Source organism: Drosophila takahashii, chromosome 3L, assembly GCF_030179915.1.
Source record: "Drosophila takahashii strain IR98-3 E-12201 chromosome 3L, DtakHiC1v2, whole genome shotgun sequence".
Classification (NCBI taxonomy): Eukaryota; Metazoa; Arthropoda; class Insecta; order Diptera; family Drosophilidae; genus Drosophila; species Drosophila takahashii.
This window is the reverse complement of record NC_091680.1, coordinates 23,471,785-23,499,552: the sequence shown is the minus strand read 5'-3', so window position 1 is coordinate 23,499,552 and position 27,768 is coordinate 23,471,785. Positions and strand designations below refer to the sequence as shown.

The 27,768-nt window shown below is 43.7% G+C and overlaps 1 protein-coding gene across 1 annotated transcript in view; it reads left to right on the top strand.

The window, feature by feature from the left end:
* Positions 1 to 27,768, top strand: part of olf413 (DBH like monooxygenase olf413) — a 109,411-nt gene that overhangs the window by 22,166 nt on the left and 59,477 nt on the right. Inside the window, exon 2 of the mRNA XM_017148753.3 lies at positions 26,832 to 27,687. Coding sequence (XP_017004242.1) covers positions 27,148 to 27,687 — 540 coding nt within the window. The 5' untranslated portion in view covers positions 26,832 to 27,147. The remainder of the gene's footprint in view (positions 1 to 26,831; positions 27,688 to 27,768) is intronic.

Here is a 27,768-nt window from a genome sequence, read left to right as displayed (position 1 = left end):
GATCGGAGACCACCCCAAGATGCAGTCGAGTGGTGGCTGCTGCCGGTGGCTCAAGCACTTGGCCAATTCCCCTGGCTTGGGACAGGGCAAAAAATTTTAAGTTTTTCCTCAGCCGCGTCTGGACTTTTTATGGGCCTCACTGCCCTGGTACATAATTACACAATGAAAAATCAAGTATTTTTGACAAACAAAAATTAACAAAACTTAATTAGAATTTATTCCAGACACACAAAAAAAAACACGACGCGGTCAAATCGATATGCGCATGGTAAATCTCTGGCGTAATGCTTTTACCGCGCAATAACGAATTTTCTCTCTCAGAGATTCTCTAAATTCGGAAAAAAAAGGAAACTATGTGAAACAATGAGCTTATTAAGTCAAATAGATACCAAAAAACGTAAAATCGATCATTGTTTCATATCAAGTTGCATCACTCGACTTAAAAAGGTTGAACACCGCAGATAACTGTATTGTATCAATTGTTGTAATCTCATATAATTTATTTTTGTTTTGTTTATTTACCCAATTTTTCTTCTTGTGTATCTTTTCCGTCATCCCCCTGTCGCTGCTCATGTGTTTACAAAGTAATTACGTACCTAAAATTAAATTCATAAGAAGCTGGCCAGCAAGAAGGCGGCGAGCATTTAAGAAACATTTCAGTTTCTCCTGGCCGGCGACTCCTCCTCTACTTATTTTTTTTGGCATAGTTGCTGTTGTGGGTCTGCTACAGTTAATGCACGCTAAAAGGTTTTTCCCGCCACTCGCTGGGCGGTGGCCATGCAGATTAGCGGGGGATATTAAGGCGAGGTATTTAAACGCGGCTTAGGCAGCGAGCGGCGAACAAGATGAAGACCCACTTTGGGTGGAAAGTTGTGAACAAGCGGACTTAGCCGGTGCAGCAGTGCAAAGTTTAATTGAACCGCGGGGAGCGGGGCAGGTGAGGTAGGGTAGGTGGTAGTGGTAGTGGTTGGACAGGCGGTATTAAGTGGCATCAATACTCGGGTTTTATGGAAATTTAAGAAGGGTTTAGCAGTGCGTCCAAGACAGACACGGAGACGGGGGGACAAGACAACCTGAGTCGATTTCTCAATCTCGGTAGCTTGAAAACTAATCTGAAAGAAATCCAATCGATTGGAAATTCATTGAGAAATAATAATAATGAAGGTAATCTTTATAAAAAGGTTGGAAGGTTTCTCAGATGGGAGGTGAAGCCAAAAAAAGGCATAGACACAAGATCGCTGAGGAGCAAAACACGGTTCAAAGAAATATTAAATTAATAATATAATAAATAATGTTGAAAGGCCTACCAAACTTTTTGTTTAAGGTTTGCAGAAGTTCTCCGCGTCAACAAATCAAAGGTTATGCTGGGAAAAAGTTAAATCTAAAACCTTTTATAGGCCCAAGGTTTCTTCTAAATGTTTTCAGAACCCATTTGGAATGCAGCAAACGTGGGACACTCTCGAGATTTCTTAGAAAACTAGAAACAATACAATAAAGCACAATGGCGGGCCTTCCGCCGAAGAAAGGCTCCCTTAGTCAATCTTTTCAGCTCTCGTCGTTTTGCATATATCAAAATTCCTTCGCCTCGGTGCGCTTGCCATTTTCCAGCTGGATCCTTAAAGTTGTTGGTTCTTTTCCGACGTATATTTTAAAGAAGCCGCGGCACAGATTTCGTCTTCCTTTGTATCTTTCGCCTACATTGTGGTATTTCGCAGTTGGAAAGCCGCCGAGGGAGCACGTGCTTCCCTTAACGGAGCTCGGTCGGTACAAATGTGTCTAGGATATGAATAAGGGAACGTATTAATTTTGAATATGTGGAAAATCTCGCACGCCAATGTACGGACCGCACCAGGAAATGCCGGCAATAATGCCTGCCAAAAGGGGTGGCCGGGGGCGGGTTCTCCAGCTCGGGCTCTCCGGCTCCAGGGAAAAGCCCCAACAATGAAGATGCCAAGGCGATACGACAAGTACGTCAAGCTGAGGAGACGAGCAAGGACTTCAGAGTGCGCCAGTCTCTGTGTGTCTGTGTAGGCCTTTTATTGCTATTGTCAAACTATTGTGCTTGTGTGTGCCTCTGCCTGGTGCTCTTTTCCATCCTCCCCCGCTTCACTCCCACACCCCCCATCCCCCATCCCCCCAGAAATCCCCCTGTAGGCCTCTTCATCGTCTGCTCGAGTTGCTTTTTATGAAACATCAAAATGTCAGTCAATGTCATTAAATGACTTTTATATTACACCTAATACGATGACAAGGCCTCCAGCCTGTCTGCCAGTCCGGCCCACCCTCCCTCTCGCTTGATATCTTTTTGAGTGTATCTTAAAGATTCTAAAATTAGACAATTGTGTGCTATGCCAGCCTGTTTATTTGTTGTTCTTCTGGTGCACGACCCAGAGATATTCCTGAGACCCGATTCCGATTCTCCTCAGACTGTGCACACATGTGATTGCTTTTTGTCTGCGGTGACAAATCGCGACTGGAAACTGGTTCTCGTTTCTTGGTTCTCAGCTCTTCTCGGTCCTCCCTCTGCCCTCCTCCAAGTGCCAGTACACCTACCTCCTCGAGAACTCCATGTCGTCTTCGTCGTCTCGTTGACAAAGTCAAACAATTTGTTGAAATAAGTTGGAAATTGAATGAAATTGTCAAAAGCATTTCGCACATTTTATTATTTTTATATTCTTTTTCCAACGCTTTTTCTGCCAAGGCAAAGTTTTAGTCGGTTTTTGCAGGGTGTGCGATGGGTATATGAAATAGTTGGGGAGTATGTGGAGCGCATATATGCGTGAGGAATTAAATTAAGCCAATTCAATTAGTAAAAAACAAAATCAGTTGCAGTGCTGGATCGAAAATAATGGGTTTTTTGAATGTGTTATTTTGCATACGTATTATTTATTTAAATATAGTTCAGCTTATTATAAGTTCAATTGTTGTTTTGGAGATTTACATTCCGGGTTCCCCTTAGCGAGTATTATATTAGTCCAATATCCCAATATAACCAACTCCACATCCATTCCCCCTGTCACTATGTTTATTTGTGGCCTGCTTGGAGACTTTTGCATCCCAATTCGACATATGCGGGGATTTTTGCTGACTTGGCTCTGGCAAAAGTGAAATTTTCCTTCTTGGCGCCATTTCCCTCCACCCTATTACCTCCCTCCCGCCTGCTTTTCGCTTTCTTATTTATGCATCATGTGTTCCGGGGGCTTTAATAAAGCACAAGCTAAAATTGGTGTCGATGTGTAATGAAAACCATAAAATATTTAATAAAAATATTTACTATGTGTTCCGTCCAACATCGTTGGCGTCATAAATTAGTTGTTTTTAGTGTTTTGGCCAAAAGTTTGAGTTGCGTTCTCAGCCGGAGTTTCGGTTTGAGTGAAGAATAGGGAGTCATGGGGAACTCTTTGTGGTTGCCTTGCCTCTGCCTCTTTGCCTCCATATATACATTCATATATACGAATTCGGGGGCGTGAGCTTGATTTATGTTCGAAACTTGATATCACGTTCGTTCAAGCGGATTTTTTCCTCCTCATCTAGCATCTTTGCCCCTTCTCCTTCTGTTTCTGCTTCTCCATAGCCATCTCATTTTCCTACTCTATGTGTGGTTTATTTTTATGTAAAGCGCATAAAGAAAAGTTTTTTAGAGTCCGCACATAAACTGATTTTTATTTATGGCATTAGCAATGGGCATGGGACGGGACTCCGGACTCCGGACTGTGAATGCGAATGAGATCGAGAATGGGGAAATCGAGACGTCATGATATGATGAAATGGGAGCACTTCCCGCACCCTCTAGCCCATTAATCGTGGGCACTAGTAGCGATGAGCCCATCACGCCTCTTAATTATGCCAGCTCTTTAGTTAATAGTTTTAGTAACGCAGCTGGAGCAGGGGAGCGATATTTGTCGGTAATATGAGGGCCAGCCATCAGTTCGCCGGAGGGGGTGGATCTCTTCGAATATAGTTGGTAGTGAAAATCTGCATTTGAATGGGAGTCGTCCATAAGGCATTGAAATCTGACTTTTATGTTGATCTATTAATAAAGCAAAGGGGATCGCATCTAAGCCAGATGAGACTATAACAAAGAGATGTTCCCCCGGACAAAGTGAAGTTTATGGAGAAACTCAATAAGAGAAGTCACAACATTGTGGTCGGGGTAAGATCCGTTTTTTGTGAATCCATTCTGAGGGTATGTGAATACAAATATTTCATGTTGCTACGAAATGAACCCATTTATCTTGTATAGAAAAAGAGTTCTCTCGGAGAAAGTTCTCCGTTTGCGATCTTTTGAATGGAATTATGGTTTTATTTTCTTTTACTTAAATTCTTAAAGAAGTCCGGGGACTTATCCCCGAGATCTTTGTTGCAACTTGTCCGGGCTGAAGGAGCAGTTGGTTTCAATTTGCCTTCGTCCACTTTGCTGTGCGGCTCCTTTATCCTTTCGTTCATTTTTTTCCGCCTCCGCAGTGACTCCTTGCTGGCCACAGCCATTTTTTATGGTCCTCGCTCTCTCCGCCTTTTTTTTTAGCTCGCTTTTTTCCAACATCTCTAGATTTCTTTTAATGAAAAATTTGTTACAGCGTTTTATATAACAAACAAAATGCAGGCAGAGCTCGGGCAATAACAGCAACTTTGTATCCAGCCCCCGCTATCCTCCTTTCCACTCACTCACTCACTGGCTCCTCTTCATTACTGACTTTCATTTGCTTTTTGGCTTGGCTGGGGCTGATTATTTTTAACTGGCAAACAGCTAATTAAGTATGGAGTAGCATTGTTGTTGTTCCTGTAGCTCTTCCGAGCTGTTCTTCTTCTTCAGCCAGCTTGTTCATTTTGTTAAAAACGTCTGGCAGAGGGCGCCTTTGTCGAAGAGCAGGGTGAAAACACAGGGGAAGGTGCAACTAAGTGCGTTTCATGGGGGCTGGCAATGCCAAACAAAGTTGCAATAAATGACGGAAAATGCACAAAGGTGGCCCCGGGCACTGAGAGAAAAGACTGATAAAAGACGACTCCATCTAGGGCCTAGGACTCTCATTTTCGTTCAGTGCAGCTGCTGCTGGTTAACTTGGTTTGAGGTAGTTATGTCGTTTATAATAAAAACGTCGCTGCGACTCAACGCCACTTTAATGGCTGTTTGGATGCCGCCCTGTGCCTTCCCCTCCACCAGGATCCTGGGCATCCTTTGCCTGCATCTTTTCAAATCAAATGAGTGTGTGCAGGCAGCAGGAGCGAAGCAGAACAAAACAGAGAAAAGTCTGCTGCTGCTCATTGAAGTTTCCTCGTCTGCTTTCTTTTTGACCCGCTCGCTCTTTCATCCTGTGGTTTGGGCCACTCCAGCTGCGACTGCCTGCATGTAAGTGGCCCCAGGATTCTCATTCGGCTGCTCCTACACGGAAAAAAATTTATGCGAATTCCGTAATCAATTTGGGTTATTTTTTACAAAAATATTCAAGTTTTGGGGGAAGTTTTAAAGATATAGGCTGACAAAATTTAATATTATTTTTAAAATAATTTATTAATTATTTAAATTATTAAAAACTATAAAAAGATTTAAATTTAGTTATGTTACTTAGGCTTAAATATAACTGCGCAGATTCCTGTTTTCGGTTCACAGAAGCTCTATTAAATCTCAGAAAATGTTGAATAAAACATTGAAGTAACATTTACAGTTTTTTCGTCAGTGCATTTCTCTCATTCTTTTCAGTTTCTGCTGGTGCTGCAGTTGCCGCTGTGCGTTTGCTTGTGCTGCTGCTGTGTATATGGCATATAACTACATTTAGCATTATATCGACATCTGTTCGGCAGAAAGTCATCAAAAGTACTAAAAAGCAAAACAAAGTTGCCCTCGTCCTGCCAGGCCAAGGCTCCAAAAGCGAGCGAAACGAGCAGGAGCGAGGAAAAACTTTTGCCAACTTCAACTTGGAAGCTGCTCTGAAGTGGAGCATCTCTCCTTTTTCCTTGTTTCGTATTTTTATTTCCTACTCCCCGTTGCAGCGGAGTACAAAAGTCAAGAGATTTACTAAATAATGATGTAGAATTTATTTGCGATTGGCAAATGTGAATAAACATCAGGGAATTTACGCCGGAGAAGCATATTTCGAAGATTTTTTCCATAGGGAGAGCATTTCCGGCAGAATTCGCTGATTAGAGGTTCCACAGAAGTCGAGTGAGTCATTAGCAGATCAATTTGGATGAATAATTCGAGATGGTAATGTGGTTTGGTTTTGAAGTGAGCTAAAGCCGAAGCAGTGAGTCAGATTCGTTTGATTTTTGGCCTGTTGCGTTACCTGTTGTTCGAGAAGCCCTGCCTTCTGAATTTTTCACAAACAAAGGTTTTCGGATTGTGTGGAAATTCATTCAGCTGGAAATTCGAAAATTCAATGCATTTTTTCGTTGCGTTTTTCCAGCAGTTCTTTACCTGTTTGGTTCGCTGCATTTGCTGGCATTCGTTACATTTTGTGACTGCGACTATTGTAATGCAACGGGAAATTGTGTGGAAAAAAGTTGTTTGCATCTCTATCGCGTTGACATTTCTTTTGGCCCGCTCTCCTCTACTTTGAGCCAGTAATGAGACAGACAGACAAGACCAACTAAATGCATTTTTCCCCCTTTCCATCCTCACCGCCTCTCTTGGCGAATTGAGACTTATTTATGCAACAAACAAAGCCAAATGCCTCATGGCGGAGATTGTTGATGGCTGATGTTGCTGGGCTCGTGGTTGTTGCTGCTGCTGCTGCTACTGATGATTATGACAATATTTGCATTGCCGCTGCTTGTGCATACATATTTTTACAACCGGAAGTTGACTTTATGCATTTTGCCACTGTTTACACGCTATTCAAAAATTATTGCGCAACATTTTTTATGTACTCGCTGGCTGCTTCGTTTTGTTTGCTTTCAGTTTGTGTATTTAAGTTGCGGCCGTGTGGTTCTGCCTTTGACAAGTCTCTTTTTATACATAAAACCCATTTTAATCGATTGTGTAATGCCTGCAAACATCAACAGGCAAATAATAATATATATTGAGATACAATTTTTTGCGCCGCACTAATTTATTTATTCTTTTCGTTGCAGGTTCGTAAACGCACTCGTACACTCGAATGATAATGCACTTTAAGGGAGTGAGTTTTTTACCAAACGAATATTTTATTATGCATACACACGATGTTGCTCGAGCTAATGCATCTCCATTTGTGTTCGATCGTCCACTGAATTATGACAGTTTATCTGAGCCACCCTATCTCGGTCTTTAGGCCATTTACTAATTCCATTTGATACCACTTTGACCCGAAAACCGACTGCCTTTTCATTAATATTCCATCAGCGACCGATATGTAGATGGGTAGTTCTTATCGGGTCTACTACACGGACGTCGGTGACTCAGCCGAATGAAAGGAGCCAGGAATGCACTAGCTTAGGAAGGGAAGGAAGGGGGGTAGATAAAGGTCGCTCTTAACTTGGCTAATGGCCGCTCTTTAACCATTTTATTGTAGCACTTTCCTTATCACAGGTTTCCCAGAAGTTAACTCTCCTCGGCGCTGAGTGTGGCTTACACTTAACCCTTGCGCCACCTGCATCCATATAATGCCCCATTAAATGGCTACACGGTTGAAACCTGGTTCGTTTCGAATCATTCGTCTATACCCATATTGTGCGCCAATTTTTATTCAGCGGCGGGCGGCGGGCGGGTTTACATTGTCAAATAAAACTAGAGGCCTCTAAAATAGCTTTTAAAGTCATAAAATTCCACGACTCTCAAGTCGTATCATAAAAATTAACGACGGGTGCGTGGGGTCGGTTGGAAAAGTGGAGGAACTAGCAAATGTTTGTTTTGCTTTCATTGTTTTGTTTGCTTTTTCCAGGTTGGGCCCTTTTTAATAGAATTTCGCTTAATTTGAGTCCGACGAGGGCGGGGGTAAAAACTTTTCCACTCTTTCCTTTTTTTCAACTCTTTTAATTAAATGGTTATTGGCCAGGGGCCGGGGGCAATGTCAATAGCTGGGAAGGAGGGATGGTCGGCGAAAGCGTAAAGCGTATTAATGATGAATATTTATGTGCGGCCAGAACGGAAGCGAAGGGAAAAGCGGCATAAATTAGGCGAAAGTGTGGTCACAGGGTTGGTCGATTGATTCGACTGGTTACCGATGGCAATAGCTTGTAGGGATAAAGGCACTTTGGGGTTAGATAGATAGGGATAATTATGCGCAAGGGTTAAGGCCGTGCTGAGTGGACTTCTCGATCGGCCAGATAAAGCGGGAAAAGTGTTTCTTTTTTTATTTTCTCAAGAAAGTAAAGGGTGCTCAATCATCGATTATTATCTTGGATATTGTTCTTCCTTACGACGCTGACTTATGACGGCTGAAATTCCCTGACACTTTTCCTCACTAACGATGTAACCACTACACCGACACCGGCTCACACATGGATATGCTGGATCCAGAAATCCTTCGGATTTGGCTGGTGGCAAAACCTGCGTTAGTTCCGCTCGCCACACGTTGCACGTCAAACAAATTGTCTCCTGTGAGTTTCCCCCTCTCCCCTATGATTTACTTCCGCCACCGCCACCGCTACAATAATCCTGCAGCTCAGTCGAAATGTCGCTGGCAATCTAAGAAAGAGGAAAAATGCCAGCGACAGTGGTGGGGTAGTTGGGTGGAGCAGCAGATGCTGCTGTCGCTCAACCAACCACCCCCACCCCCCAACAAACCAGCCCCACTATCTCCCGCCCCACCGAGGCTTTGTCACATTCAAGATGCTGGGGCTGCTGCGTGTGTCGGAGGAGAAGAAATTCAAGTAAATTGATTTTTTCTATGCTCTTGGCTTTGACTACTGGGACTGTCAGTTTGAAAACGCTTCGTCGTCGTTCCATTCCATTCCAATGCCACCCAACTCAGCTTCTCCCCCCTCCGGAGCCCTTGCAATTTTTGCTTTTGGCGCGTAATCGACTTCATGCTTTTGCTTTTAATGGTATTTTTCCTGTGGTTCAAACTAATATCCATAATGCATAAATATTGAAACCCTACGACCTAACCCCACCAGGCCACCAAGCCAGCACCCTTCTGAACCTCCAATCATTGAGCTGCCTTGGCATTTTTTGCCTGAGAAATATTCCTTTCCCTTCTTGTGACTCAACTCCAAGTCACTGGTCGTCGTCGTCTTGGCCTTTCACACACATATATATCATTTTTTCCCGGTATATACTTTGGTGCGTCGTTTCGCTTTTATCATCATCATCATCAGTCGGTGAGTTTTCTCGTTTTTATAAAATTTATGCGCAAAAATCCCTACTACGTCTGCAATTTATTGCATTTTCGTAAGTCGAGCGATTTGAAAAATGCCATCGGCATCAAAAGCGACCAAAAAAAATAAAAACACCGAAGGGAAACAAATAACATTTTTGCTGATTTTAATGTTTTGTCAATGTCCCAACCCTCGCTTTGACCCTCCGACAGCCGGGGGCTTTGTTTTTGTTATTGCTGTTGATTTGTTAATAAACAATTTTTATGTCCTGCCGGCCATCGGCATATAAAAAACTCACACGAACGAAAACAATTTTTATGGCTGTGGGGTAGGCTTTTGGTGTGATACCCTGGTTAGATTGTTCTTAGGGGGCTAAGCATTTTCCTTTTTTTAAATGCAGGAATTAGAATTGTAAAAATATCGACAGTTTGCTAATTCTCGTGTGTTTCCCTTTAAAACACCGGTATTATCGAATCGGTATTGTTAAAATATTTTTAAGCCCTACTAGGAATCCAAAATGGTAAGATCATTGGTGTATTATTAATTTATCAAATAATTAAAAACATTTAATTAAATTTGAATCTGCCTAAATTAAATCCAAAATTATTTTATTTTATTTGACGGTCTTGCTTCTTTTGACACATTACCAGCTCTAACAGTCGGGGTCGATTTAGGCCGTCTTTAGGTCATTTCCATGGTGTAAGCCCTCTCGACGCTCACTTGTTTTTTCCACCTTATTATCTGGATAACTTTTGGCCCGACTTTTGCTGACTGAGGACAACAGATGTTGCATTTGCCGTTTTCCCTTTTGTAGTTGCTGGAACATGTGGCACCTTGAGATGGAGGAATTGAGGCTGACTTTGAGGCTGAGCCCGGAGCTTTCTTATTCGGCTGCTGGCTCTTAACTGACGGTCATATATCTTGCCACGCTCGCTGGTCTCGGTTCGGTCTTAGACCATTTCTTATACTAGTCACAGTTCTATAATTTCTCGATTTATTCTCGCCTGCGACAGCCTGTGTTTTGTCCTTGTTGTCCCGGCTCTGTCGTTGTCGCTGTCTCTCTCAGCTGCCAGAGACAATCCAAACATTATTCAAAGTCAAACTTCATTCGCACTCACACTCACATATGCGTGGAGGCAAATTTTTAACCACATTATTTATTTACTGTTTGCTCTGTCTAGGCTCCCCCCGCCAACCCACCAAACCCCCTCCCCTGTATGTAAATATGCTGCACACTTCTGTTCTCGCTGTTGTTATTTAGATTGTTTTTTTCTGCCGCTGCCGCTTTTTCTGCTTTATTTCAGCATTTGTATCAGCCACAATTTATCAGAGGCCATAACAAAAGGCGCCGAGTTGGCTGCCAAAAACCGAAATCAAAAACCAAAAACTGCACGCCGAACTGCTCCCTCTCGGCCTGCTCCTGGATTTTTATTATAACGCGACACATTTTCTAACTCGACAAATAATAATTTCGCCGTGGCATACAGAAAATATATAAATTTCATGCTCTGAATATTGTTGGAATGAAAAATCATAAAAAATTGCCTAGCATAGAAGTGATGGGGGGAAAAATGATTTGCCATAAACAAAGCAAACTGAGAAATGAGGTCATAAACAGGTTTGAGTTACAGAGGGATGATCCATCTTAAAAGAACGCTAACAGAGTAAGAAATGAAAATTCAAGTAAAGGAAATTTTAATTTTTAATTTTTTAAATAAATAAATAAAAAGTTTTTTTTCTTTTTAAGTGTTAAAAGAATATATTTTATTATTTCTCCGATTTTATTTATTTATTTCGGCATTTCCTACACTTATATTGTGAACCAGTGAAGCCCTTAATGAATTTGGAGTATCCCCTCGAACACTACAACATCTAAATCTGGCTTATTGGCAACACAAGCTGCAATTGTTGTTTTAACATATTTTATTCGTGTTTATACGCTTTTTTGAGTCTCTTTTTACTCGCATAGACACCATCAGACAGACAGACAGATACTGACACAATAAAAGCAAAGGGCGAACAAAAGTCTATAAATTAAATAAATTGTATAACATAACTGCAAAGGGTTCTGCCGGGGTTAGAAGGGGATTGCAAGGGAGGCTTCTCGTTATTTTATTAAATTAAATATTTCACTGCAATAAAGATTATCAGTTGGCAAAAGGCAGGAATGATAAAGCAAATAGACAAATAGACTAGGCGACGACTCACTGACTCCTCAAACAGAGCCAGGGGTGTCCTGGATAATGTTTGAGGGGGGTTCTGGTTCCAGCATCACATACTCTTACACGAGCGTTAACATTGTAAGCAGACCATATAAATGTAAATGAACTTTCCTGATGCCGTTTCCGCTTTCTCCCAGTCTGCATGGCATTTCCTGTCACACACACAGAGACCCAGTTAGGCAGCCATTTTTTGGTGATGCATGATTCTCATGCCGCCCACTTTGCACACAGCCTCGCCACTTTGCATGTGACTCTTATTCAGTTCCGTTTTTATTTGCTCAAACAATATTCGACATAGTAATTTTATGCTTCGACTGCGGAACACATAAAATTATCTTTTGAATAAATAAAGATAAGAGCAAAACACACACACACACACTAGAAGGGAGGATGTACACGGTGGGTGGCAGGATGAGAGAACATTACGTACATTGACATAGACATAGAGTAAATGTTCACATTTTAATGTTTTATTCAAAAGGAAACATTCAGAGACGAAGATGCAAATTAAAATATCATTCAATGCTGGCAATTTAATATATTATTTTTGATAAATGAATACGGTACTGCCAGCAGCAGAGAAATGCTTTCCCATTAACATATGCATGAGAGTGTGTATGTGTGCATTCGGTTTCGGTCGCAGTTGGTCTAAATCGTTAGAGCCTGGTTAGAGACACCTACACAAATAAATCTTGTGTCTTCCGCTTGGCCAAATATCCTTCTACCTCTGCCGAGTTCTTTGTTACATCTGGTATTTAAATTTCGGATTTGTATTATTTTTGCCCAAATATTTTTGCACTTTTCAAGCTTTGCTTGCGGATTAGGCCGTTGCTGGAAAATGAAAATGTTTTGTGGCCCTGGCTAAATGGTTTTTCAGTCCTTTTGTTTGTGCTTTCCAGTTATATTGGACACAATAGCAGGCGCATGTTTATGCTTGGATTTTGGGCCATGTAAATCGGCTTAATGATTGAAAGTTGTACAAAAGGGTTTCCCCACATCTCGTACCCCCATAATCAATAAGAATATTTTAAGGGTTCTTCCCATTCCCCCTGGTTGAAGTTCGGAATTTAAACTTTTGTCAAGCACTGAAAAGTTTCCTGCGCATTCGTCAAACCGTATCCGTAAATCTGTCGGGGTCACTAGGGTGAAATGGCCCAACCCACTAACATTTCATAGTCACATTAATTAAAATTTTATGCAGCCCTCTCCAGCGATCTGCCACTTGCCTGTGTCTGGTCACGGAAAATGTCGGATGTCATGTGAATCAGCGTTAGGCCTGTTACCCTCTAGCCCACACGGCCATGTATATATATCGATGGCCATTTTTGTATCGCTTCGTGGTCGGACGGTCAATTCGATTATTTTTCATTTTTCACCTTTCCCGTTTAAACTTTCACATGTCGCGTGTAGTTGTAGTTGGCCTCGCTTGTTGTTGTAAATTCCATGTAAATTAATTAAACTCGCTGGCCGTGCCACAAAAAAAGACAACAAATTGCCAGGAGCATCTGGGATGAGCCCGACTCGCCTCGCCTCGGTTTTGGTTTGAAAGGTTGGAGAGCAGAGCCTCCATAGCGTAAAAATTATATATTGCATGTCAAAGGGCAGACAATGTGCCTGCAGGGGGTCAGGGGGCGGGATAAATGGGCGGTGGGCGGATGGACGGAGGATTGTGGCATGAGGGTGCCACTTAATATTTTTTCATATGCCACAAATCGACCGCACGACGATCGGAGGCCGCCGCCGTCGCCGCTGGACTCCGCCAAAGGATACGAAGGATACGCGCACAGGTGCGCGACAACAATTAACGAAAATTTATTCAATTTACGCAGCGCCCCCTGCCATGCCACGCCCACCACCACACAGATATTTATGGAGTTATAACGAATTTTTTTCAATAATAAATGAAATTTTTATATTAAGCTCTCACTGCTCTTTGCCCACTGTCCACTATTAATACAAATAAATTAATCAGCGCAGTTTGCAAATTGCTCCAATGGCCAACCAAGTTTCTCATTTCGATTTCAATTTTAATTAACAATTACCATTCCATATATATGGCTCTCCATATAATTACCATTCCGAAAAAGCCGCCATTTCTCTTTTTTAGCAATACATTTTAAGCGGTTTCCAATAAATTATATTGCCCAGTCAGTTAGGGTCAGACAGGCGAATCTGTTTCAGTTCTAGGGGCTGGGTTATATGGTTACACTCTGCGGATAATCTGCGGTCGTTCCGAACATTTCACAGCCCCGAAAGTAGGGAAATTTCCGCTGGAATGGGGCCAAATTATCGGCCATAACTTATTGAAAATTATGATAATTGCTCAATTGCTTAATTGAATATGCATCAGGAAATATCCCACTTGAGTGGGCGTCTCGGGGGGTGGTGGTGTTGCCTTGAGAAAGGGCTAAATAACTTTCGTTCACTCGCCGGCCTCGTCCGCGATCCACTTGCCCCATTCCGGAAGTCCCCGTCCGTCCGCCCGCATTCCTTGCCTTTGGCCAAAAGCAACTGACCAGGCCTAGACACGCCAAATGCTCATTCAATTTCCCTGCTTTCCCCATCGTCATATTCCCCTCTTTATTATTGATTAAAAGTGTGCAAACGTTTTCGCAGCAATTTCGTTTTTAAAACCACTTTTCGATTTCGATTGGAGGCGGCGGCGTCTGGCGAGGATTTTAAGTTTGTTTTTTGCATGGACATCACGTATTCAATCAATTGCAACGACGACTATGATTCGAGGGGAGTGGGTGGGTGCAGCAGTGCTGAACTGCGCTTATTTCGGTTGACCCATTTTGCCAATTGGCCAAAAATGTCTGCAACGTTCTCGAATGCATCTTTTGAGGCCATTTCCCCGCAACGTCAAAGCGAGGGCTCTGGCCAAAAATTAAGATACGAGAGTTGGCCGGGCCAGCACAGGACACAGAGGGCAGGGAGAGGGCAGAGGGGATCAGGGGTGGACCAGGCCAAAAGCTGCAGCTGATTGCAGATTGGTTTAGACAGGAATCCACACACACACAGGCAGGAAAATCTCTCTGCTCTGCCTTCTCGGGTGTTGACATTTATGTCCAATGCAGATTTTTCCACAGACAGCCCCCCGTTTTCCCTACCCCTCTCCCTCCCTTCGATGGCCGATTTGGCCCCAGCACGGGCAACAATAAAATTTGCCACTGTGACGGGACACAAACAGGACGCAGGATGGTCAGATTGGTCGGGCCGTGCGGTCAGGAGGGCAGGAAATCGGGCAGCACGAACTCCTGTGTTAAACAGGCCAAAGTCCCAGTCGCTCCTGGTTGGTGGTCGAACAATGTAAACGCTTCATGTTGTTACAAAACTTGTTATAATTTCATACTCCTAGGACCAAGGGGTAGCTCCGTAAATCGGGTATATGCGCTCACTACCGAATGATCATTTTGCACCGAATAAGTTAAAATACAAAAAACTGTTGATGTAATATTCCAATAAATTTAGCTTGTATAAGACAGAGTTCCACTGAGTAGCTTAGACAACTGGCAGTTAAAAAACATTGATATATTTTCTCAAGACGATAAATCCTTTAACTATGAGTAACTTGCAACTTTTTATTCCGATAACTTGGACGCGCGAAAACTTTTGCCACAGGTAAACCCTCAGTCGACCCTTGTCGCCCTCATAATCCTTTCCACTTATGGTAAGCAAGTTGTTTAGGCTGCCGCCCACTGCATTCCACCCACTACACCCTTTGCACATCAGTAAAAATCATGGCATTCTGCGGGGCGACGGTTTTTGAGCGCTGTGCAGGAAAATTTATTGAGCAAAGTTGCTGAGCTGATGTATTGCCTGGTAGGCAGGCATCCGACGAGATGGGCGGGTGGACGCTTGGTCGTCTGGTGGGCGTGGCAGGCGGGAGCGGGCTGACAGTTGGCATACTTTATCATCGACGGAGCAACGACGACGCTGAGGGATGGCCGAAGTATGTAGCAAGTAGGATGCACAATCAAACCACAAAATCCAAACTGATGCACACAAATAAAACGGAAAAAATGGCAAGGAAAAAAAAACGGAGAAAGGAGCGAGCAAACAGCGGCTGCACATATACAGTTGAGCCCCCACTCCATATGTGTGCATTACTGGGGATTGGAGAAAAGGAGAAATGGGGGGCCAGTGGGTGGCGAAGGACTTTAAACGAAACTTGCCGCTTCGCTATGCGCTTGTGTTGCTTTTGTTGCCATTGTGGCATTCCCCATCTCTTTCATCCTCTACCCATCTCGCTTTCTCTCGGGCTCGCTGTGTTTAAAAAGTTTTATGCTCGTCACGAGAGAAATTTATTGCACTCCGGTGTTCAAAGCTTTTATCCTTTCCATACACCACGGCTAGCCATATATGACAAGGGTATACGAGCACCGAGAGCCACGTCTTTTGTGCCAGGAGAGTATTGCAAACAAATCGGATCTTAAATCTACAGGAGGCGATATAAGGTGCATAATATCGATCTATCTAGATCACTGATATAGTGAAATGACCGAAAATATACCTCTGTTTTTAACCTTGGGTTTTATTATTTATTTAAGATTAAAATATAATAATTGTTTTATGCTTTAAAAAAGTGTTTAAGGCAAGAATGAGCTATACTAAGCCTGCCTCCTATGTGCCATCATTATCTCAATTCAAACTTTTATATTTATCCTCTGGATAAAGCCATTTCTTAAAATAAAAAGTCCGATTTTTAAATTAACTTTATTATACAAACTTTTTATCTTTTAATTTACTGTGACAGGACATTCTTTGTGGTATCCTGTAGTCCGTACCTTTTTATATACAGCTGTCCCTGTTGTTATCATTTTATTTTTCGGCTGAAGTGCCGCCCCCTGTCCCTCACTTACATTCCGGACTCGGACTGTGTCTGAAAAACGGATGTGATTTATTTGGTAATGCTAATGATGTTTTTGCTGCAGTCGCCGCCTCCTGTCGCTCAGTTCGAGTCCTTCCCCCCTTTCCCCTTCCCACAGTCTCTTTACCCAGTTTATTTGAGCAATTTTTATCGCATGTGTAGCAAAGGCAGCAACAACTAAAAACAGCAGATGGGGGAAAAAAAGAGAGTAAAAGAAGCGAAAACCTGCCGAAAGTTTTTCGACAGCCAACAACAAAAAACCTTTGCGGAAAATGCTTACATTTCGTTTTCAATGTGAGAGAGCGGCGGGGCCCTGGGAAACTGTAAACATTTTGCCATTTATCTTGCGTAGCCAATAAATCGCTTTGTGTCCCCATCCCCGGGACTCTTTTTTGCCGCTGGCAAGGTACTCGAAGTTAATTTTTTAAATGAGCAAAAGATTTCCTCCATATCGGACTATATTTATGTGGCCTCTCTCCGTCTTCCTGTCGGCATGAACCGGAGATATTCAATATCTTGTCACTGGCTTTGACAGCCCCCATCGGATGGCATTCGAAAGCGATCCAAGGGCTTTGTGCTTTAATTGTCTAGCTTAGGGTTTTGGTTTATTACACAGACTTAGCCGACATTGAGCTTTATTAATTGTTTGCCCAGCACTTTTCCCCCCACCCTCTACCCCCATGTTTGCCCTGGAAAATGGTTCCATGTCAACAGCAGTCGAGGGAGCTGGAATGACCCACAAGGTTATATAAGGGGACAAGGTCAAGTCAGGGAAGTCGGGGGGCGGCGAGGATGAAAAGTCCTGCCAAGTTTTGCAAATGTCGAGGCTGCCATGGGAGGTTAAACGCATATGATGACAAGAGATCAGACAAGTTATAACAAGTGGGGGAAATGCAATACGAAACCCCTTTGCCTCAGGGGGATTAAGGAGCCGTTAGTAAAGATATATGGTGCTTAAATTAATACAATCTGCAGTTTTAGCTGGGCTTCAAGTGAACGTTAATTTTTATTGCGAATAAGTAGGGCCAAAACTGTTCTAAGCTTCCAACGAGCAACGGGATTTGAGTTTACATCCCCTCCAATTATATTTTCCAGCGGCGTTCGGGCACCTCCCTAATTTAATCCGTGGCCGCAATTGTTTTTATTATTTGCCAACCCTTTCAACAAGTGACTTGCTTTTCCATCATCAAGCTAAACTTACCCAGGGGACCAACTTCCCAGCGCCCAGCTCCCATCTCCCAGATGTTGTCATATTGGCTAAGCCAACTGAGCTGTGCTCCGACAAAAGCCACAGTTTTCAAGCTACATTTGCCCCATTCAGAAACCTCCTCTCCTGCTGAGCATGACATTGAAGAAAATGCCGAGGGGCCTCGGGGATGGATGGATGGATGAGTGGGTGGCTGGGTGGACTGCCTGGGCGGCTGCGTCTCAGCTTGTGGCAGGGACAATTAAAACGGTAACCGAAGCTGTAATCGTACAGAATGTTTACACTCAAATGGCTGCTTTGTGCACATTCTCCTCAACCACCCCGGGAACCTCCCTCCGTTTCAAAGGGAAATATCATGCATTGTCATCCACTTGAGTGGCGGAGCTCTTGGAAAATTAATAATTTATTTGTTTTGTCATTCAACATTGTAAATAATGCGAGAGATTTTCAATAATCTTCTTTGTTAATATTGAAATTAATTTGTTTACAGTTATGCTACTTAATTAAACAAAATGAGAGCACGCACCACACACAATCCCCCAAGCTCCCAGGGCCCCCAGAATCCCCCAGAACCCCCATCCATTTGTTGGTTTACCGCAAGCTCATAAATAACAGCAGGAGGAAGCCAGAGCAGCCGGGAAAGTGTCCTGCGTGAAGGATCCGCAGGCAAGGTGAAGCGAAAACCAAGAACAACAAATGCATTTTAAAGCCTTCAAGAGAATTTCGTCCTGTTCAATTATGCAATAAATTTATCACCGATACAGACTTCTTCTGCCCCTCCGCCTGTGGTTAGTCTCAACTGATTTGGCTGGGCCACAAATGAAATATTTATGCCACTTGTCGCATTCCTCCGATGATTGCGTTCGATTAATTAATACCCGAGACACACATTTAAATAATCATAAAAATATTTCTCTGTTCGCTGGCCAAAAAACATTTGTAATGGCAGGAAATTTGTTAGCGCTCGCCATAACAAATTAAGTGAGAAACATCAAATTGTGTTCCACTTCGGCCCACACGTCGTCACACACTCCTCCCCGTGGATTCTTCTCTGAAACGCAGTTTCCAAGTATGTCCCAAACAGATTTATCTATTCATCTAACATAGAGGCATGTAACGTACCTCGCCCGCCTGCCTGCCGCCCATTAGAGATCTCGTGGGGAACAAAAAATTAGAACAACTTAGCGGCATGGGGAGACCCGGGGAGAAGAAGAGCGGCGATAAAGCCGCCGTGCCGCCTGTCATCATTTATTTTGTCAGTCTAAAAACAATTTGAAAACTTATGGCTGCAAACAAGATACTCCGCCCGAGATGTAGATACAAATGAGATGGAATCAGAGAGATACTCGGTCCCAAAAGCCTCGAACATCCGATGCTCTTTAGGTTGGGGGAAAACCTGAGAAACCCCAAGAACTTGGCTCTAGAATTTCAATTTATGGTCCCTAGGTAAATGTTTGTTGTCCTAAAAAATCAGGAATAATCACATGAGTGTTTTATTTCAATAGTTTTTCTGGAAAATATCTTGGAAATATTTTTTCAATTACTGAAAGAATTTTCGAATTTGAATACCTTTGTGGAGATACAAAAATTCACCTTCATTCCACTTTATAATCCCGTCAAAACTACCTACGAAATTAAATTTCAGAGTCTATATTTCACTTGTATTCCTTTTCATTCCGAACTCTAAAAGAGCAATCAGATCTTGGACATAATGTTTCATTTTCTTAATCCATTTCCTTGTGCCATAATTCCATTTTTCACGATGATAACCCGGACCAAACAAAGGGCTCTTCTGCGCCCGGGCAAGGTGTGTTCCCAGGCATCTTTTGTCGGTAGGCAGTCCTTTATGCCAGTCGGACCATTCTTTCCGTTCTTCCCGGGCAGGTCTTTTCCCTTTCAGCCCGGCTAACAAAGTCATCAGACTATCCCAGCCCGACTCGGCCCTTTTGTAGGGTATCAAAGAGATGTGGCAGAATATCCGAGGTAACGAAAGCCCTGGCAACGCCTCCCCGCTGTCTCTTAATGATGTGTGACTGCTGCAGAGAGTCTTTTCTTCTTTTTGCTGCTTTTCCTTTAGTCATCATTGTCGTCTGCACCTACACACACACGCACACACCAGTCATTAAGTGTTAATTTAATGGCCAGGAGATCTTTGTCACAGATAACAAAATGCATGCAAGAGAGTTTAGTTTGGATTCAGTCGGATTCTGTACGGTTCGGTCTGCCCTGGGAGTTCGCCCTCTCTATACGGTCTATATGGTCGCTCCTATCAGCCAGTTGGCATCTCTTACAAGTTTTGTGGAAAAAACATTTCTGTGCGCAGCAGGTGATATATGTGTGTGTCTGCTTATGGAAAGAACAAGCGGCCAATACCTCCCAATACTCGCTCTTTGGGCCCCGCTGGTCATATGATATTTGTGTTGTCGGTTTGTTAACGCTGACAGACAATTAAGTGTTTGCTTTATGTTTATTGGAATGGACTTTGGTGGAGACTGGGGATGGGGACGACTCCTTAGCAAATTGATTGATGGCGCTGGCTGGAAGAGTTGTCTTGGGTTACCGGCCATCAAACATTTGCTACTTAATGCAATAAAAGGGCCCAAACTACATAGAAGTAAAAGGCCTACAAGATGCGAATTCAGGATTGCGGACTGCGGATTCCGGGCTCCAGATTCCGGAATCTGGATCTGCTGTGCTGATGACGTAACGTAACGGAAACTTTTTAATTAAAATTCGAAAAATTAATTAAATATTTTCTGTGACGTCGTCGAAAACAACAACAACAAGAAAGCGGCAAGTACCGGGAGTACGGGGAGTACGACGGCGTTGACGATGACGACTTTGAGATTAAATTTCCTACCTTCATACCTACCGAAAATGCAAAAGGCAGCACCAGACAAAGGGGGTGAGGGGGCAAAAGGGAGAGCGTTGAAAAGTTTCACTCTGCCAAAATAAAAAACAAGCAGAAAAAGCAGAAGAATTTCCCAGGCAGGAGGCAGCAAAAACGGCAACAATATCAAGTGCAAAATGAGAAAATTCACTTGCCTGGCTCAAAAACACACAACTACGAATAGTGAAGGGGATTCCAGGGGAGAAGTAGTAACGGGGTCCCGACTTTTAGCAATAGACAGAAACAAAAGAAAGTTCCCCCCGACTGGGAATAGAAAAGGAGCGCTCGGAGTGCTGGAGAAAAGTGAACGGAGTTGGCAATTGCAGAATGAGTGAGTGAGAGCGGTGAAGAAGGGGCAAATTTTATGATGCGCAGCTGATAAGCCAAAAAGATGACACACAACCAGCAGAAAGACCTGAAAAGCAGGCAGCTTTCTCCAACTATTTGTGTATCCATTGCAGACTAAGAAAAGTTTAAATTTTTCGAGACAGTCGGACTGCGAGATTTAAGTTGCAACCTGCTCAAAGATGATTCTCCTGCATATTCAATGGCGACGTCAAAGGTTATCCAGGGGAGTTGTCCATCCCCACCAGCCAATGTAATCAATCATCCACAGAAAGAGTAAAATATGCAGATAGAACCGAACCCCTCTCATGATATATTAACATTTGCCCCCAGATAAGATTGATATCCTCCTGCTCAAATACTTTCTGATTCAGATACTCGGCATTAAAGTCGGAATTTTTAGCGGGCCTTTGTTTGCCTTTCGTTAGAGCCGAGCTAACTCCAAAGATAACCAAAGCTTTGCCAACTTTTATATCTCTCAGTGCCTCAGTGTGTGTTTATATATCCGTGCATTTAATCCAATTGCACCCGAGTAGAACTTTTTATAACTATGCCGACAAGCCAATTATGCCAGAGTAAATAGCAATCTCCACCCAGCACCCAGAACCCAGCAGCCAGTTGAAAATGTTAAAAACTTAAACAACGCTGACATATTTCCCCAGATGCCTTCAAACTTCCATGCCAAAGTGGTGAGAAGAACGAGGACGGGAGGAACTATACAAAAATGTTATGTCAACGCAGCTCTGAGGCCGACAGGCCCCCGAACCCCTTTCCCTCCTCTCTTGACGGCAAGAAAACCTTTTTTCATTTCGTGTTTAATGAAAAATGTCAAATAAAAGTGCCCAAAACAGAGAACATCAGCAAAGTGCAGAAAGCTTTGTGCAATAGTTTGCAGGTGAAACGAGGTGGAGAATGCCAATAAAAAGCCCAGGGGGGCGGGGATAGTGAAGGGGGCTCAACTCTTTTCGGCACACTAATTACTATTTATTCGAAACGAAAATTGCTAACGAGCAAAAGATATTACCAGGGCCATAATAATCAACAGGCAGCAGCACTGGCCGCTGAACATGGCCAGGCATCCAATAGAACGAATTATTATTTTTTATGATTATTTAAATTACGCGAAGGTGCAGGAGGACGGAGGAGGAGGAACTGCTGGAATGTCGGTTCAATTTACAAAAGGCAGCCACTTTGCAGCTCCATAGCTGCCGCTGCCTTCACTAATAGTTTTCATCACAGTGGGCTAAGTCTCGCCTTAGCCTTTCGGTCTGCGAATAGCCCGGAATTTGGGTGGGACTTTGCCTAAACGGCCCACTGTACCACCACTGGCAGCGAGGCAGAAGAAGCCTGCAGCTTTTAGTGCAATTGGCTGCCAGCTTGTTTAATGATCATTAAATACGAAGACGACACACGATGGACGTCGACGACGACGACGACGACACAGGAGCCTCGGGTTGGAAGCGCAGTTTTGATTCAAACCGCTCTTGACCAGGCCTTAATAAATGAGAACAGGTAGTCCCTCCCCCCGGTAGCCTACACCATCCTACCCAAAAACTCAACCCCAGCCCGGCCCAGACTTGTTTTTTTCCGCTGCTTCTGTTGCCCGGGGCCAAGTGCTTTGGACTCACTCTAATTAGTCAATTTTTTTACTCAATTAAATCTGCAAGGCGGCCAGGCGAGCGGAGGAAGTTGGGCCATTGGGCTGAGGGCCTGGAAACGGCGGCAGAAGAGGCACTCGAGTAAGCAAATGATGTGCAGTAATTAGTGGAGTCCCAGCGCATCGGTATAAACGTGCATACCCGTATAATTCCCAGTTTGACTCTCGGAAACCTTGGCCCGCCGATGATAAATAATAATTTTTTCCCCACCGCACTGGCTGCACTGGCAATTTTCGCTGGCAGGCTGCAAGGCTGCCAGGATGACAGGTGCAGTGACAACCACACATGCAATGCAAGCTCCTCCAGATACACGTTCGCACACACAGATACTCAGATACTCGGATGCCCAGATGCTCGGCTGCAAGTACAACAACTTACATGTCATACAAGTTGCCTCGTACATTTATAATCAAGCTGCGGCAACCGCAGAACTCTCGAATCGACAACAACCACGAGAAGTTGTTGCTGCCACATGATGGAGCATCTTCGACGATGACGGGGGCCCCGGTAGCAAGCCGTGTACTTGCCGCTTGTATCTGCTAAATGAAAACATACACGGGAAGCCTGCCCCTTTCACCTGCCCCTCGCTGCTAAGCAAAAGAAATTGCCACAAACGGCACACTGGGTTGCGATTAGAAAGTATTGAAATGCGCCAAAAATCACTAATTACTCGGGGTTACCACACTTGGTGAGAGATATTAAAATGTGAAAGCATTCGATGTGGAAGGTGAAAGGAACAAGCGTTTCGCACAAATCAGAACCCATCGTTATTAATGATGTGCGAAGTGGATAGAGAGGGGGATGGAATGCCCTGTGATTGGGCCAATGAGTTGGCTAAATATTGTAATTAGAATGGAATCAATTAAGGGAAAGGAATACCACAGAATGACGGCAGCAGGAAAACAATTTGTTTGGCATCGAATTTCCCAGTGACGCCCGACAGAATCATTTATTTTCTTGTAAGCATCGACAGCAGAGCTCAATGGATTGGCTCACTTACCTTTAAGTCTGATGTTGAAATGGTATATGCTGTGAACTTTAGACAACATATTGCCTGGGTTTAAGCTCACTCTGGGGTAATTACTAGTATCTTGTGGGATAAATGATATGGATAGGATAAATTAAAGGCAAGCTGTTCGTTTAGGTGAACTTGTACTAGTTTTATTTAAGAGCTCTACACAAAAAGAAATTAACAAAAGATCAGTTTGATATGAATTAAGATTATTTTTATCTTAACTTATATTATTTGTTCAGAAAATACTAAATAGTATTTTTATAAAATAACTGATATGATAAAATATCAAGTTGATATGTTTGAATCATAAATTTGACATTAATCATAACGGCTTTCTATTGATTAGATAAAAGGTAGAATTGACCCTATTTAATATCGACTTTTTTTCTGTGTAGTTGACTGATTTTCACAGCTCGAGAATGGAATAAGTTTGAGTTCAGAATTTGGAATGGTTCACATTAGATGGCGGCTTGGGGTCACGCCACCTTGGGACCCCTTGAGACCTCTTCCGCGTGGGCTTGCCCCACTGTGGCACTGGCAAAACATCCTCATCAATGTCGTTGTCCGTCTGCCGGCGAACAGAAGCAGCCACAGACCAGATCTGGGGCCACAGCCTCCTCTTGTGGAACTACCCGCTTCATCTACAAATCGTGCAATGATGAAAACCATTGGACAAAGTCTTTGACTTGTATTCATTTTTTCTTGCTTTTCTTTCGCCCCTCTTTTCTTTCTTTCTTTCTTCTTTCTTTCCGCTTCTGTTGGCTCTTATTTTTTTTCTGCCGCGGCGGCGCTTGGGAAGGCCTTTATATGCCTCATTCAGTTGCATCTTTTTTTTGCTCACCCATCAGCAACCCGGCTCTGTCCGTTTTGTCTGGGTTTTTGTGTAAAAGCGACTAATGTGTCTACGGAAGCCATTTCGTGCCTTTTAGAACCAGTTGCCAGAGCAATCTTCGAGTTTGTGTTTGTTTTGCTTTTGGCGTAGTTAATTCGCCAAGTAATAATATTATACGAGCGAGCGAGCGGCCGAAGCTGGCGAAGCACTTGTGCTTATGAATGTCCTCTGGAGATGGTCTTTTAGCCAGGCCGAAATGATCGATACGCGGCCAAGAAGCTGGCCAAGAAACACGCATTCCTGCCGCCAAACTCACGCTGCCATCGCTGTCAGCTCGACTTTGGTCGAGGAGCACTTGTACTTATGAATGTCGTCTTGGTCCTCGTCTTGCTCCTCGTCTTGGGCAACATGCTGTGCAGCCTGGCAGAAAGGAGGAACCTGCCGGACCTGCCTCCCTCCAGGCTAAATTGGCTTGAATTTTACGGCAGCAGCAGCGACGGCAAGAGCAACAATCATGATGATGAGGACGATTGGCCTCGCCTGGGCTCGGTCTGTATTTAAGAGACATCATTCATCTGACCGCCCCATCAACGACAGTCGAAGTCTGCAGACCGAAGGCTCTGCCTGATGACGATGACGACGATGATGATGATGATGATGATGATGACGACAGCAATAATAATAACAAACAGCAAGAGCAAGACCCAAAGCAAAAACAGGGGAACCCTGTAGCCCTGAGTAGTACAAAGTACAAGTCCGCATAATTATAATCAACGTCATTTAACGTTGCCGGCCGTCACTCAGCGCCATCGAGAACATGGAGCAAGAGGAGCTACATTGCCCCATCAAGCTTATTGTTGTGTATCTTTCGGATACATTTTTGATAACAGCAGCGGAGGGTTGGAGGGCGGCGGGCACAATAACTTTGTCGTTGGGAAGGAAGCAGAACATAAAAGTCACCTATAAATATGCCATAGAAATCTGCTATAATATTGCGGTAGTATCGCCGAGATACATTTGTCCAATGGCAGGAACTTCCTAAAATTACTTTTATTGGTCAACATTAGGAAGAGATTGTTATGGCGAAGAGCACATCAAGCTAAGATATTCAATTTTCTCGAGGGGATATCAAGATATCGTACCCTCTGATACATTTTGGGGACTCTATTATATACACTATCCGAGCACAGTAGAGCATTCCATTATTGGACTTTGGCAACATAGAATACTCGCCCTCCCTTTAATTCATTTTCCGTTTTGGGCTTTTCAATTTTCTCTGTTTGCCTGGCGTTTGTTGACCTTTGTCAACTTTGAACACGCGACCGAGCACTTGGAATTAGCGCAAATACATTCTAGTATCCACGCAATACTCACTCACACCGAGTCATCCGGAGGAGGTATCTATGAGTTGTGTCGGGCCAGCGGAAGTTGGCTATTTATAACAAATTACCAACCATTTGACATTTACCCAAAACGCCGACGTCAAATTAAAGATTTGTATGCGGAGTGCTGGCTGAGAAGGGGCGGCTGGGCGAACACTTTTGGCATGTAATCAAATGTAACCGCACACCAAATATGCGCAGACAGCTGCGATGGCAACGGAGGAATGGAGGCAATGGAGGCGATGTCGGCGGACAACTTGAGGGATAAGGACGGACAAGACGTCGTCAATGCGCTTGCGGTTCGTCTGGCTAAGCCGCGACGATTTAATACAATAAATCCCATGGTTCGGCCTGCTGGTCTGGCCTCGCCCCCACTTGGCTTCCTCACTAACGGACAAACGGACAAAACGGACTAACGGACAGCGGTTGACTCGGGTTCAGTTCTGGGCGACCTTCTTCATTAAAATTATGACAAGCTGTAATTATCTTCGATTTGCTTTGACCGAGCCACAACGCACTAATTGCGTGCAAGACTGAAGACCCTTGATATCTGAGCGGGGGAAAGCCGGAATTAGTCATTCAAATGCAGAAAGTCGGGGCGGGGTCGTCTGGCTCACTTGGCACGGTTGGGTGAAGACATGGGAAATATTTTGGCAGAAGTGAAAACAGATTTCTGCAGAAGCTTTTATCCTTGAATTTCCACTGTGTACTATTTTAATGAGTGTAAGCTTCGTTTCGGAAGATATTTGCCATCTTCCTGTCACTGTTCTTCCCTTTTCCCCACCGAATTTAATTTTCCTGCTCACTCAAGTACTCCAAGCAATTTCGTCTTCCGACGTACATTGCTGTGAAAACTGCGTGACCAGGCTAATTAACGCTTCAAGGAAAATGTTGACGAACTCTCGACAACAACAACGGCAACAAAAATTAACCGTCAACTTTGTTGTGATGTGTGGATAGATGGATGGATGTCTGTGTGGCTGAGCGGCTGAGTAGCCGAGTAGCTGGGGATGTGTATCTCATAGATACCGGTTCATAATTTATGTAATTATATGCGTTTAAACATTGCAGCACGAAAGAAGACCGAGGGCAGGAATCGAGTTCTTTCCACTATTATAGCCGACAACAAATTATAGCAATTATATAACATTTTTTCCTTTTCCTACCAACTTTCAGGTTGCATCCGCCCGATCAGGCTGAAGTTCCAGCTTTGTTCATCTGCGGCTTTGTTCGTGTGACAAGCGAAACTAATGAGCAGTAGGAAACAGGAAGCAGCAGCGAAAGTAAAATTGCTTAAGTAAATAATCGTAACTGTGATAACACCAAAGAAAGCAGAGCTCACAGAGCAGATCACAATTTCCGAGACAGTTGCGTAATTACGAGCCATCGTCCAGTGATTTTGCTCGCAATAAATGTCAGCGTGGCAACAAGAAAAGTAATCACAACTATTTGCTAAACCCAAGCACCCAGCAAGCCGGGCAAATCGCACAAAATGGCTCACCCAAGGAAAGCAGTTACGACAGCGGCAGCAACACTTGCTGCTACTGCCACACCAGCAGCAACACAGAGCACGGCAGCAACAGCAACATTGCTGCCCATGATGCCCAGCAGACGACCCTCGGCAGCGGCAACGCATTCAAGTTCAAGGCGGTCATCGTTAATCACATGTTTTATATCCTGCCACACGTTCAGCTTGTTCCTGCTGCTCCTCCTCCTGGCCAGCGGAGTCCGGGCTGCCGGCAAGCTGTCCACTCGCAGCAACAAAACATCGGGCAACACGGCCACTTCGGGAGCTTCGGCAACAGCAACTTCGGCAGCGGCGGCGGCAGCGACAGGAACACCCATTTGGGATCATGCCATCGATTTGAATGAGGATTTTCGCATACTATGGCAAATCATTAATCAGGATATAACATTTGAAATACAGGCACGTACCCTGGGCTACGTCGGCTTCGGATTCTCGCCCGATGGCAATCTGGCTGGTGCCGATATGGCCATCGGTTGGGTGGACAAGGGTCAAACCTATTTTCAGGTAAGTGAAGCGCAAAATAAAAGTCAAAATAAAAACCCAGCACAAAGAAAGTGGTGTTGGGAGTTGGGGGGTCTGGTCTGA